This window comes from Hyperoodon ampullatus (assembly GCF_949752795.1).
Source record: "Hyperoodon ampullatus genome assembly, chromosome: 3".
In the NCBI taxonomy this organism is placed as follows: Eukaryota; Metazoa; Chordata; class Mammalia; order Artiodactyla; family Ziphiidae; genus Hyperoodon; species Hyperoodon ampullatus.
Window position 1 is genome coordinate 6,833,149 of NC_136916.1, and position 14,262 is coordinate 6,847,410.

The window sequence follows — 14,262 nt, forward strand, 5'->3', positions numbered from 1 at the left end:
CCTGCCGATGCAGGGGACACAGGTTTGTGCCCCAGTCCGGGAAGATCCCACATGCCGCGGAGCGGCTGGGCCCATGAGCCATGGCCGCTGAGCCTGAGCGTCCGGAGCCTGTGCTCTGTAACGGGAGAGGCCACAACAGGGAGAGGCCCGTGTATCGCAAAAAAATAAAAATAAAATAAGGATAATCTTGGAACAAAAACTGGACACCAGTGTTGTTCAAAGTGGAGGGTAAAAATGGCAGTGTGGTCTTAGCCACAAATGTGTTTTTGTGAAAAGATGTCAATCCATTTTACCAGCAAATAATCTTTAGAAGTCAAGGAAGTAAATTGTTTGTATTCGTTTATCTCTGAGGTCTATAGTAGAAGAAACCTAATAGCTTTCTTATCTCACCCTTGAATGCCCTTAAACACATCAAATTTTATTGCATTCTGTTTTGTTATAAAACGCTTTGATTTATTTGCTTCTTCATTTTGTACTTCTAAAAGAATACTCTTAATGGGTTGTAGTAAAATTCCAAATGTAAAAGTAGTCCTAACTATTAAAAAGCATCACAAATTGCCAGGATTAATTATCCCAGTCCTGGTATTTTTTAAAAAGTAGTTTTCAAGTGACTTTTTATTTTAACAAAGCATTCAAGGTTGTATTCAGAAGTTTACTTCTGATTTGTAAGTAGTAACATCATTTTCATATAATAGCTTTAGTAATGTAAAATATTTATATACCGGTAAGATTTGTAAAAATTCACAAAGTCTCTCTAGTAGGATAATAAAAAAAAAATAGTGGCTCAACAAAGGCTCTTTAGAATCAATGCCCAGAGATCTGGCTTTTGGTTCTAGTTAAGAACATATGTCTCTTATCAGTATGAAATTGTCACACATTTAGGGTATCCTCATCTCGCGCTGAATAATAAAAGACCAACATTAAACAGGCCTCCCCACAATATAGTAAGCTCCCCATCACTGGAAGTGTGCAAACAAGGGCACACTCTTTTTCACCATTTTTAATTACACCCCTTCTATATGCCTGGTACTAAACTAGAGTCTGATAATATTGAGATGAAAATGTACAATCCCCATTCCATAAGAAACTTAAAATTTAGCAACATCATAGGTTGAGTCATGGGTGAGTAGCAAAGAAGGAGACAAAGAATAAAGAGAACATTTCTGCCTGACCTGGCCTGTGGGCTTGGAGGGTGTATTGCAGGAGGATCCCTTGTCCTGAGTTTTGACTCATGAGTAGAAGTCCTGCAAGTAGAAAAAGCAGGAAAAGACTTTAAAAGTTTCTAAAGAAGAGAGAAGAGCATGTCCAAAGCCCCAGAGGTCTGACAGAAAATTGCACATTTGGAATTATAAAGGAATTCATCCTGGCTGGGGCATAAGGATGTATAGGCTTAATAATTAGGCACACCCTAATTATTATCCCAGTTTCTCCATTGATCAGCAGTGATACCTTGGGCAAGTCACACTGAGATGGGAGAATACCTGTTTGTAGGAATGTTTGGAGCAATGCAATGATATGGTATATGTAAAGCCACCAGGGCAGTACCTGGCTTGCAGCTCCTTCGGTAAGGGCTAGTGAAATGATGATTTATGATAAAAATGATGGTTTATTATTAGTTCATATTATTACTGGTTCATAATAACACAAGTTTGATTGCTGGTTTGATTCTCATAGTGTAGTGGCTGTGAGTTCCAGGTTCTGGAGTTGGCTTGTAGCGATTTCGGTTCCAAATCTAGAGTTCATTTGCTCTGCACCTGGAAGAAGGCACTTCATCTCCCTAATCCTCAGAATGCTGCTGGACTGTAAAATGTCAGCATTCACAGTATACCTCGTAGTGTGGATGTCGTGATTACAAGAGACATTGCATATAAGGCTTAATACAGTGCATGAGAGCCTAAGTAATATAGTTACATGTCTTAGCTATTATTTTTACTTCCTTATTTATATTATCAGTGGATTCACTTTTCTCCAGGTTTTTAAAAAGCTGTTTTCAAACTATAAAAATATTAAGAACAGTTTTAAAACTTTGGAAAAGAAAGAAAGGTGGAAAAAATCCATACACTCACAACCTTAACTGCAGCATATTATCCTGGTGTATTTTCTTACAAGACACCCTCACTCCTGTACAGTAATTTTTCCACTGGTAGCCTTTTAAAACCATAGGTGAAACCATGGCACATACAACTTTGCAACCTTTTTTCACCATAGTTACATTAGAAGCATTTTCCACATGGCATAGGCTTCACAGATGTAACTTCAATGATGACATAAATGTCCATCAAACAGAATTATCACAGTTTTCTAAATCAATCTCTTCTCGTATATTTAGGTTGTTTTTAATTTAGCACATAAAGAAGGTGGCAGGAAAAGAGTTGATAGGAGGATAAATGAAGAGAGGGAACCACAATGTGTAGGGACTCACATTGCCTGGGCCCCGAAGTCTCAGCTACCCCAAGGCAGAAGCAGAAAAAGGGACAGCAGTCTAGGGTGGGGATTTGCAGGGATGACTTTAAAAGATTTCTATGCTGTGTATAAGGTTCCTCCCATGTCATAAACTTAGTGTCTTGTGATTTTTTTTTTTTTTAGTCTTCTCTGGGCCTCCGATTTGCAGTTCCACGACTTGAGAAAACAAATACAAGCATTAACTTCGATCTCCAAATCAGAAGGTTAGACCTTTACATGCCTGAAATATCATCAGCATTCAGTAGTAAAGAGAATCCATGGTGAAATGAATGCCCTCATCAAGCTCCTTCACCTTAAACATTCTTCTGAAATTAGAACCCAGATGTTCACAGACTATTTTTCCTTTGTTTCTCAGTTATTCGTTATTTCAGTTTTTTTTTTTCTTTTCTTTTTCTTTTTTTTTTTTTTTTTGGCTTTTGAAGAAGAGATCCATTCTGCATTCTGCAGGCCAGGCCAAGGTGTGAGAGTAAAATTTTGTCCTGAGCACGCTCCCACCCAACCCCACCCGCTCCTCCATCTTTCCTCTCTCTGATGCACATGGCTTTTCCCACCCCGCACCAGTACCCCTACCACATCCTGCCATTCTCTCTGCTGGGGGTCAGCTGATCCCTGAGAACAAAATTTCTGCAAAAAAAAAAGCATAGATTTTGAGCTTGTGACCTTGAAATCTAACTTTTCAAGGATGAATGAGTCTCTGATGGTTTAATTGTGAGCAGCAAGGCAGGACGCAGGTAAGATCGTATATTCAGAAGGCAGGGCCTTCTCTGGCAACTCTAAGCCAAACCCTGAAGGGAGCTGCCCCTTTTTTCTAAGGCTGACTCTTCCCCAGGATTCAAGTGTGACTTTACCTTGTCTCTGTCTATTCTGTTTGCTCCTTCATGGCTGAAAATAATATTTCATGAGTTAAAAGACCTACAGAGAGCAATGTGTCATGAGGGCCAGGGATTCCCAAGTGTGGACTTAAACCCTTTAGCCAGTAAGGGAATCAATGTAATGGCTCTAGACCTGGATGAAAAGAAAAGGATATTGAATGGACTATATCAGAGTTCATGAAAAATTCCTTTCACATACATGTAAATGTGTGTCGTAAGACATCCTGTAGGATGTATATAAATATATATGTGTGCGTGTATACATATACATGCACACATATGTATTTGTGGTCTGCAATTTTAAAAGTTTGAAAAACACTGATATAGACAGCACATGCTCAGTGTGTTCAACCCTCATTCTAATATAACAATGACTCTGAAGTCAGTACCTACAATTTGGTTCTCAAATACTGGTGCGCAAGATGACTAATCTCTAAACATACCTTCTGTCCTGCAAGAAGTGAAGTCATTAGAGTGTAATGACTTTTAGAGTAATTACTTTACACAATGGATTACTTTCCAATAGCTACTTCAGTTAGAGGTTTACGATTTTTTTTAAAAAAATATATAATCCCGGACTTCCTTGGTGGCACAGTGGATAAGAATCCGCCTGCCAATGCAGGGGACACAGGTGCCATCCCTGGTCCATGAAGATCCCACGTGCCGCAGAGCAACTGCGCCCGTGCACCACAACTCCTGAGCCTGTGCTCTAGAGCCCATGAGCCACAACTACTGAAGCCTGCGTGCCTAGAGCCCGTGCTCTGCAACAAGAGAAGCCACTGCAATGAGAAGAAGCCCGCGCACCTCAACAAAGAGTAGCCCCACGCAGTGGTTGAGAGTCCGCCTGCCGATGCGGGGGATGCGGGTTCGTGCCCCGGTCCGGGAGGATCCCACATGCCGCGGAGCGGCTGGGCCCGTGAGCCATGGCCGCTGGGCCTGCGCATCCGGAGCCTGTGCTCCGCAACGGGAGAGGCCGCAGCGGTGAAAGGCCCACGTACTGCAAAAAAAAAAAAAAAAAGAGTAGCCCCTGCTCGCCGCAACTAGAGAAAGCCCGCGCGGGCAGCAACGAAGACCCATCACAGCCAAAAATAAATAAATAAATAAAATCTTTAAAAATCTTTAAAATATATATATATAATCTCTATAAGAATGTAGTAGATTTTTAAAATCTGCAACCTGTGTCACAAACCATATTCCCTCAACTTTGTGATAGATTTCTAGGAAGGAAGGCTTTCTAACTTAGGTGTTCTTGTCTGACCTTAGTCAGTCCTTTTTCGAATTTAACTTAAATATTTTCTGCTGAATCTTAGAGATTTTAAAAATTTTACCCAAATTAGTGATGGGATACAGATAGAATGAATTCATCTATCATATCCCTTCATTTTACCAAAAGCTTATTAAATCATTTCTTTGTATCTATATAAATGTATATTTTCCAAAAAGTTCAGGTAGTCCTAAATATTTTCATTTGGAAAATCTCCTGTTTATATTTCTAAGTTTTCAGAGAAAAAAAGAGAAAAGAAAAAGCACCCCATAGGGAAGGACCACCATCTCTCCAGATACTTCAGTAACCTGAAGTTTCTGTTTTTCACCATCACTGTCTGTAACATTGATCCTGCAGTAGCATGAAGCTTTGCATCACTTCAGAAAAAGATACCTATCTCATAAAAGTTGCAGCCTTTAGATAGAAAGTCTGGTACAAAGATACAAAGCAAATTCCTGATGTTTGCTTCTTACCCTTAATTGCAGTTTTGAATAACAGAATGGATGTAACTAGTAGCTGAATCAAGGAGCAAAGGACACTAAATAATGTTGTAAATGCCTTGCCCAAAACCATCCTGTAGATCATCATTCAAATAATGAATTTAGAGAGGAATTGCTGAATTTGATGGAAAATAGAAATGGTCGCATTTTAAACATCCCTCTTCATCTAAAATGGTCCATGATTATATTCCCTCCTCAGACACTATAGAAACTCATGACTATTTTAACATTATCCTGAAAAATACAAAAATGCAGAAATGTAGAAAGAACTGGAGAGGCAACAGCAACATACTAAACATCAAATTCCCAAAACATAAGTTCTAGAGATAAAAGTATTTGAGAATACTTTTAATATTCAAATACAGTGGTGAGCATTTATCTGCATGCTTTGCTGGTGGGCTCCAAAGATGTACATAAGTGTTTAATGGATGGTTTGTGTTCAGTTTAAATGTGCTTAAACCAACAATAAATTAAACTAAATGCGCTCAAGTCTGAACTCAAGCTTTTGAGCACATTGACCACTGGTACCCACATTTAATATCCTTTTCCACAAATAGAACCCAAAAGAGAAAATTAACTGGTCTCTCCATGCCCTGGCTCTATGTGACATGTAAACATCTTCCTCCCTGCTTGGAGCCAGTCTCAGTTTGCGATTCCCACGTACAAACGGATCTTTATGATCATCCTTGAAGCTGCTTCCTCAGTAATGGTGAAATGAACATTGTATTGTTTTGCTGACATTCCAGAGACCACAGAAAGCATAGAGGGAATGTTAGAAAATAGAAAATAGGAAACAATAAGGAGAAAGAAAATAGCATCGGAGTAATAAGTGAATAACATGTTTATCCTTGGTATGCGACATAAGCTATAGTCATGGAGAGGAAGTTCATCATTTCTTGAGAAGAACTAGCACCGACAGTATAAATAGCTCAGCATCCAGGGCAGTGATGAATTGTTTGTTTGAATGGAGCAGTGGTATTAGTGAGGGAGGTTTCCTTCCAGGAAAGAGGTGAAAGATGCATCTAAGTTATATATGCAGCCTGGTGTCTTTCTTACCCGGAGATTTTGCTGACACCACTGGTTGCAGTACCAAGTGCCCCGGCAAGCCTGTATGACAGAGGGTGATTTTAGTTGGCTATCCAGGTCCAGCCTTGGATTCTGCCACTGCTTTTGTGACTTTTCAGAACAGCCTCTATAAGCCTCATATTAGACTTCTCTCCCAAGACAATTTCGATGCTTGACATCTATTTATATTTTCAGGATGTTGTCATGAAAATTGTATTATTTAAACCACTTGGAAGCAAAATGCAATAGAATTACAGGATAACTTAAATAAAACTTTTTTTCTATAATTCTAATTTCCACTGTTGCAAAACAGTAGTGACCTAGAAACTAGAACAAGGTCTGGGTAAAAATGTGGAACAATTAGACTTAAGCTTCCAAACTAAGGAGTTCCCTGTAATGCACTGGGAACCATGAAGTCTGTAACAAGTGGAATTAATTACTTAATGACTTCTTAGTAGTTAGTAAGTCAGAATCCTGCTTTAAAAAAAAAAAAAAACTTTTTAGTTGACTGATCCTCCCCAGATGTGATAATAATAAAGTGGCCTGGAAACTGGGGTTCAAACTTTGGTGAACAAGTCCCTCTAGGCTCATCACAAGCTTAGCAGTGATACCCCTTTGCAGGAAATGAGCCTGACATTTGCCTGTTTATGTCTTTTATGTGTGTTTGCGTTTAAGTTGCCTTATCAGTATATACAATCGAACGGCACTTTTCAAAAGCATTGTGGGAACAATTCTGTCTCCTCCTGCTTTGAAAGCAGACCTTTATCATATCTTTTCCAGCTCCCACATTTGGAAAGCTTCAAAAGGTAGTCAGGACATGCCCCATTACCATCATCAGTGTGAGAGCTTGTCCATTGCCTCTGCATGAGATTTGATGATGAAAAAAGAGGAGGCTTTCTCTTCTTAATGAGACCTGAATATAAACATGACCTGTTAGTGGTGGTGTCATATCCCAGTTTGCTAAAAGCTGCATTATCCTTTGGAATATTAGGGTGATTTCGATGACAGCCCAGTAAGGCAATGAGTGCAAATGGCAGCTGCATCCAAAGCCCAGCTACTGGTCCACCCTCTTGGATATTTTATTTTATTTTATTTTCCTTACAGCACTGGTTGCTTAATACATGCATTTTTAAAGTTAAATTTTTATATCTAATTATATTTGAGAGAAAGAAACAGCAAACTTAAAAATAATTTTGCCACTGTTTAAAGAAATATTATTAAACATGCACCTTCTATCTTGAGATTCTTGAGGTGCCTGATGAACATATATGTAATCTCCTGTGTCAATCTCTTCCTGGGGTCTTACTTCTTCTCTCCACTGGCCATGCTTCTAATTCACTCCTCACTCCTCACCCCTCATCCTAGTCAACCAGTGACCATGCAGTAAAGTACACTTATTTTAATATTACTTAAGAAATAAACCATAAGGAAGATAAGTTTGCTGCCAGAACAATGGATGGTATGATGCATTCCAGAGCCAAACACAAACACTTTTCCCATTATGTGCTGCTCTTGGATTATTCATGCCAGTTCTCCTTTTATTAGTATGGAAAATCAGGAGTTGACTGTGCTGTCCTTTCCCATGTGATGGGCAATGAACTTGATGCACAGAGAAGTTAAGGAATGTGTTCCTTGTAGAAGCTGGACAAGAACTCAGCTTACTGCCTTTTGGGCTTAGTCACTGCAACAAAGACATGTTGGCTTCTCTAGAAATATATTAGGTTTTCAGATAAGGTGTCTCCTCATAGAAAGTTATTACATTTCTTTTGATCACAGAGGATCTTAGCATTTCCATTTACAAATGGTTACAATTTTGTAGAATGGATACACTTTTGTTTTCCAAATGATCATATTGGTAATGCATGTTGCTCCTCTGATATATAGAAGGTTTTTTATGATCGTCTATGGTAGTAACATGTCTGAGAAAATAAATTTAAATCATATGTCAACTGTGTTTTAGTTCCAACAAGGACAACCCAGACAGCAATTTTGTGAGCCTGCAAATCAACATCACTGCTGTAGCTCAAGTAGAAATAAGAGGGTAAGTAATAAACAAGGCATTAGAGTAATTATACTTTAATAATAGCTTTCTGTATAGGAGTTATGATAAAATACTAGTAAAAACTATATGGAATTTTCCTAATGTATTAGAGATCACAGTTCCCTTTGGTTATAAAGTTTCATTCTTTTCAACCCATCATTAGCTTTCCACTGGTAAGTAGAGTCGACCCTGTATGATAATGCTAAGGCTATCAAAACAGGAGATCACTTTATTCTCCAAACTGACAGTTCAGTAATCAAACTATAAAAAACTAGTGATAAGAAGCCAGATAAAATAGGCAACCATGTGATTGCCCCAAAGTCTCACTTACCCCCAAAATTATTTTCACGTAATGAAAATTCCGCCTCACCGTACCACATCTTGAGTTTAAGAAGGGGCTAAGTCTTAGATGTGAGGTCTGATGGGCTCTACACTTTGTGTCTTTTCCCTTCTGTCCTATTCTTTGAAGAAGTTGCCAATAAGCAATCAATTGAGAGACAGGAAGAATGTGGTCAAGTAAAAGGCTTGGAATAAATACCATCTGGGAAATCTGTGCCAGGAGGGAAAAAAGAAATTGGAAATGGACTGCATGCAGTTCTTATCTTGCACCAAGTGTGGACTTCATTGATTTTATTCTAATTCTTGTTTCATCAGAACAGTTAAGGACCTGGCTACAAATGTCAACTGGTATTTTAGGCTGAATTGTCCCTGGGGCTCCAGAAATCCCAGTTCCCTTTCCTTTTCTGTAGGTCCTGAGTCCTGGTGGTTCACACTCCTCCATGATGCCAGCTGTAGATTTCTGCACTCAGAGCTATTGTCATTGTGCATTGTCTTAACTGCTGCCCCGTGTGCTCAATGGCAGTGGGGTGGGTGCCCCCCCGTATGCCATCCTGGCACCACTGAGTTTCCACCTAGTGGGCTAGGGAATAATAATAATGCCTAACATTTATGATCTCTTCATGTGCTACACCAGCATGTTAGCATCTCTTAATAAGTGCTTGCACCCTCGCTGTACAAGTGAGAAAATTGTGGTGCAAGGAGTTGAAGGCTACACAGCTAGGAACTGGGGAGCTAGAATGTAAATACAGGCAACTTGTCTCCAGCTACATGTTTATAAATGATCATGCTCTACAGCCTATGAGAGAGAGGCTTTTGAACCTTGTCTACACAGATTTTGTGTGTACTTCTGTGGTTTTTTTTCATGAAGATGAATGTTTTTGACATTCGTTCACTTTAATGCCTGTGCCTGTAGTTCATTCATTTGAATTGTGGAAGAATATAACATTGTAAAGCTATAAAGTAACTTATGTATCTATTCTACTTTTGATGAATACTGGGGGTTGTATTTTTTCTTTTTTACAAGCTTTCTTATACTATCTCCTGCTACACACGTGGCAGAATGTCAGAAGGGTTATGTGCTTAGAGGTGGAATTTCAGGATCAGGAAGTATACACTATTTAACTTTACTAAATAATACCGAACTGTTTTCCAAAATAGTTCTACCAAATTGCTGCCCCACAAGAAGTGGATGAAAGTTTCTATTGCTCCACATTATTAACTAACTTTCAAAATGGTCTAGTTTTTCATTTTGAGCCAATCTGATGGATAGGAAATAATATCCAACTGAAGGTTTAATTGGCTGTTCCTTGATTCCTAAATGAGATTAAGCAGTTTTATGTGTTTGTTAATTTTTTATTCATCCTATTTGGGGAAATTTCTGTTCGTTCTTTTGCACCTATTTCTACTAAGTGACTTGAATTTTTCTTATTAGTTCATAAGAATTCTTTCATATTTTAGAGTTGAGACACTAATCCTTTATCAGTCACGCATATTGCAAATATCTTTTCACAGGGTTTGGGTTTTGTTTTTAAGTCAAGTTTATTGAGGTATAAATTATATAAAGTAAAACTGACTGTTTTTTAGGTGTCCAGTTTGAAGAGTTATGACACCACAAGAACATTCACTACAAAACAGTTCCAAAACCCCAAATAGTTTCTTCTTGTGCCTTGTAGTCAATCCTACCCTCACTCCCACGCTCTGGCAACCTTGATCTATTTTCTGTCGCTCTGTTTCCAGAAAATCATATAAATATACTCATATAGAATGTAACCTTTTGAATCTGGCTTCTTTCACTTAGCATAATGCATTTGAAAAAAATCCATGTTCTTACATGTATCAGTATTTTGGGTTTTTTTGTTGTTGTTGTTGTTTTAATTGCTGAGAGGTATTCCACTGTATGGATGTCCCATGCATAATTCATCCATTCACAAGTTGGTGAACATTGGGTTATTTCCCGTTTGGGGCTATTAATAATAAGTCTGCTATAGGAATTCACACACAGGTCTTTGTTGGGACATTTGTTTTCACAAGTGGAGTTACTGAGTCATATGGCAAGTGTATGTTTAGCTTTATAAGAAACTGCTGAGCTGTTTTTCAAAGGGGCTGTACCATTTCCATTTTGCATTCCCACCGGCAAAGCATGGGAGTTCCAGCTGAGCAGTGTGTTTGCCAGAATGTGCTTGAGATTTGTTTATTTGTTTTTAGCCATTTTGGTAAGTGTGTCAGTGAGAAGTATCTCACTGAGGTTTTAATTAGCATTTTCTCGTGACTAGTGATATTGAGCATCTTTTCACTGCTTATTTGCCATCCGTATCCCTTTTTTGGTAAAGTGTCTCTTAAAATTTTTATCCATTTATTGCTGAGCTGTCTGTCCTATTATCAAGTTGTAAAAGTTCCTTACACATTCTGGATACAAAATAATTTATCAGATTAAGTGTCCTGAAAATATTCTCTCCCAGTTTATTGTTTGGCTTGTTATTTTCTTAATAGTGGTGTTCAAAGAGCAAATGTTTTAAATTTTGATGAAATCCAACTTCTAAATATTTTATAGTTTGTGGTCTTTGTGTCCTGTCTAAATCTTTGCTTTATCCGGAGTCACGATATTTTCTCCTATATTTTCTTCTACAAGTTTCATAGTTTTACATTTTGGTCTATGATTAGTTTTAAGGTAATTTTTGTATCTGGTGTGAGGTAAGGGCCAAGGTTCATTTTTGCGTGTGCATATCCACTTGTTTCTGTGCCATTTGTTCAAAAGACTATTGTTTCCCCATTGAATTACTTGGCACCTTTGTTGAAATATCAGTTGTTCATCTGTGAGAGTCTACTTCTGTACCTCCTATTGTTTCATGGAGCTACATGTATACATACACAACAAGTCTTGAAATGCAGTCTGTATTCTGAGATCTTGGTAAACCCCCTTACCAATTTAGTAGCATTTTGTGTGATGATTTTCTAAAAAATTATCATGTTATCTGTGAATAAAGACAGCTTTACTTCTTTCTTTCTAATCTGTATGCTCAAAAGTTTAACCAGCTACAAAGTTACAGGGAACAGTCCCTGCAAGAGATCACCTTCACTTCTGACACAAACTACAGATTTGGGTGGTTCCCATCCACCCACAGGTTCAATAATTCACTTAGAAGGACACACCAAACTCTGAAAGTTATTATACTCATGGGTACAATTTATCACAGGGAGAAGATACATATTACAATCAGCCAGGGGCAAAAGTGCATAAATTGGAGTCTGGGGAAGTACCAGACACAGGACTCCCATTATTCTCTTCTGCAGAGGCAGGATGGATTACTTTCCTAGTACTGATGTGTAACACTATGCTGCTACCAGGGAAGCTCACTTAAGCGTCAGTGTTCAGTTGTGGGGTTTTGGGGGGTTCTTTTTGGCGGGGGAGGAGGGTGCCTTCCATACCATAGGTATGATTGATTGACTGACCACTTAACTGATCTCAGTCTCCAGGATGACTGAGATGATGTGACCAAACACCCCATCCTGAATCACTCTGTTGGTCTTCCTGGTGTGAGCCACTCCCACCCCAAAAAACCAAAGATACTCCTTCCTCTCAAGCATAAAATTTTGAGAGCATAGAGGTTACCTCTCAGAAGCTGAGGGCAAAGGCCAGGCCTCTTTGAAGGCAAGGTTAAACTGTTTACTACCTAGTTTTGCCTTTTATTTCTTTTTCTTTTTCTTTTCTTACTGCATAGACTACGACTGCCAGTGCAAGATTGAATAGAAGTGGTAAAAGTAAAAGGTAAAGCCTTGCCTTGTTGATAGACCCTAGCTTGATCTTAAGGAGAAAACATTCAGTCTTTTACCATTAAGTCTGATGTTAGCTGCAGGGTTTTTATAGATGCCTTTATTAAGTTGAGAATGTTCCCTTTTCCCTAGTTTTCTTAACAATTTCTGACACGAATGTGTATTCAGTTTTGTCAAATGTGTTTTCTGTGTCTATGAAGAGGATTAAATGATTTCCCCTTTTTGCCCACTGAAGTGGCGACTCAGTTAATTTTTGTTTCTTAATTTTAAACCAAAATTGCATTCTGGGCAAGAAGCACACTTAGTCATGATGATTAGCCTTTTTATATATTGTAGGATTCAACTTCCTAAAATTTTGCTAGTGACTTTTGCATACATGATGGGAAATATTGATCTGTAGTTTTCTTTTCTTACAATTTTGTTCTGATTTTGGTGTCAGGAGGATGCTAGCTCCTTAAAATGAGATGGAAGTATTCACCCATCTTGTCTATTTTCTGGAAGAGTCTGTGTAGAATTGGTATTATTTCTAACTTAAATATATGGTAAAATTCACCAGTGAAGTCATCTGAGCCTGGAGTTTTGGGGTTTTTTTTGGGGGGGGTCCTTTTTGTTTTTGTAGGAAGGTTTTTAACAATTCCATTGCATTCTTAGATATAAGGCTATTCATATTTCTACTTGAATGGGGTTTGGTAGTCTGTCTTTCAAGGAATCATCTTTCAAGAATCATCTAAGTTGTTACATGTTTTGGCATAATTTTCTCTCATTTTCCTTTTAACGTCTGTAGGACCTCTAGTGGTTTCCCCTCATCATTCCTGATATTGGCAACTTGTAACTTCTATTCCCTTTAATTTTCCTTAGTCAATCTGGCTAGTGTTCAGTGACCTTTTCAAAGAACCAGTTTTTTTTTGTTTTTTTTTTTTTTTTTGCGGTACGTGGGCCTCTCACTGTTGTGGCCTCTCCCGTTGCGGAGCACAGGCTCCGGATGCGCAGGCTCAGCGGCCATGGCTCACGGGCCCAGCCACTCCGCGGCATATGGGATCCTCCCGGACCGGGGCACGAACCCGTATCCCCTGCATCGGCAGGTGGACTCTCAACCACTGCGCCACCAGGGAGGCCCGAACCAGTTTTTGTTTCATGGATTTTTCTTTCTTTTTTTTTCCTTTTTATTTGTTTGTTTGTTTTTCTTTTGTTTTTGTTTTCTATTCCATTGGTTTCTACTTTTGTCATTATTATTTTTTTCCTTCTGTTCATTTTGGGTTGGATTTTCTCTTCTTATTCTAGTTCCTCTATGTAGAATTAGAGACTTTCTTCTTTTCTTACATAAGCATTTCATGCTATAAATTTCCCTGTAATATTATTTTAGCAGCATAATGTTGGGTTTTCATTATAACAACTCAGCTCAAAATGTTTCCCAGTTTGCTTTGTAATTTCTTCTTTAACTCATGAGCTGACTCATAGGAAGTGACTTGTTTGATTTAGAGATATTTGGAGCTAATTTAGATGTTTCACTTTTGTGCATTTCTAATTTAATTCTGCTGTCCCTCTTGATGAGAAAAACACTATATAAAAAAATCAGAGAATAAAATACAAGCATTATACTTTTACCATCTTATTTTGATATATTTTTAAAATTTACTATCTTATTTTTACTATCTTATTTTGATATCTTTTGAAAATTTACAACTAGTGTATATGAAATTTTGTCTTTTTCTTTAAGCTTAGCTTATCTTTGTTTAGCTTACCAAAAATAAATTGAAACTGTTTCTTAATTCCAAAATAAATTTTAGTCCAAGTCATCTAAGTGCTTAATTTAACTGTATTTATTCTCACATATCCATTTTAAAAGATTAATATTTTAATTATATTTCTGCCATCACTAATGACACCACTGTTTCTAAGTAAAAAAAGAAGGAAACTTTCTATTTGTTTTACCAATGATCAAAACAG

The 14,262-nt window shown here is 38.0% G+C and overlaps 1 protein-coding gene across 2 annotated transcripts in view; it reads left to right on the plus strand.

Annotated features, from left to right (window-relative positions):
* Positions 1-14,262, plus strand: part of ITGA8 (integrin subunit alpha 8) — a gene marked incomplete at both ends in the record, with an annotated part of 189,259 nt that overhangs the window by 122,413 nt on the left and 52,584 nt on the right. For both annotated transcript variants that reach the window (XM_079699618.1, XM_079699617.1), the window contains 2 exons: positions 2,587-2,666; positions 8,125-8,205. In XM_079699618.1, coding sequence (XP_079555744.1) covers positions 2,587-2,666; positions 8,125-8,205 — 161 coding nt within the window. The remainder of the gene's footprint in view (positions 1-2,586; positions 2,667-8,124; positions 8,206-14,262) is intronic.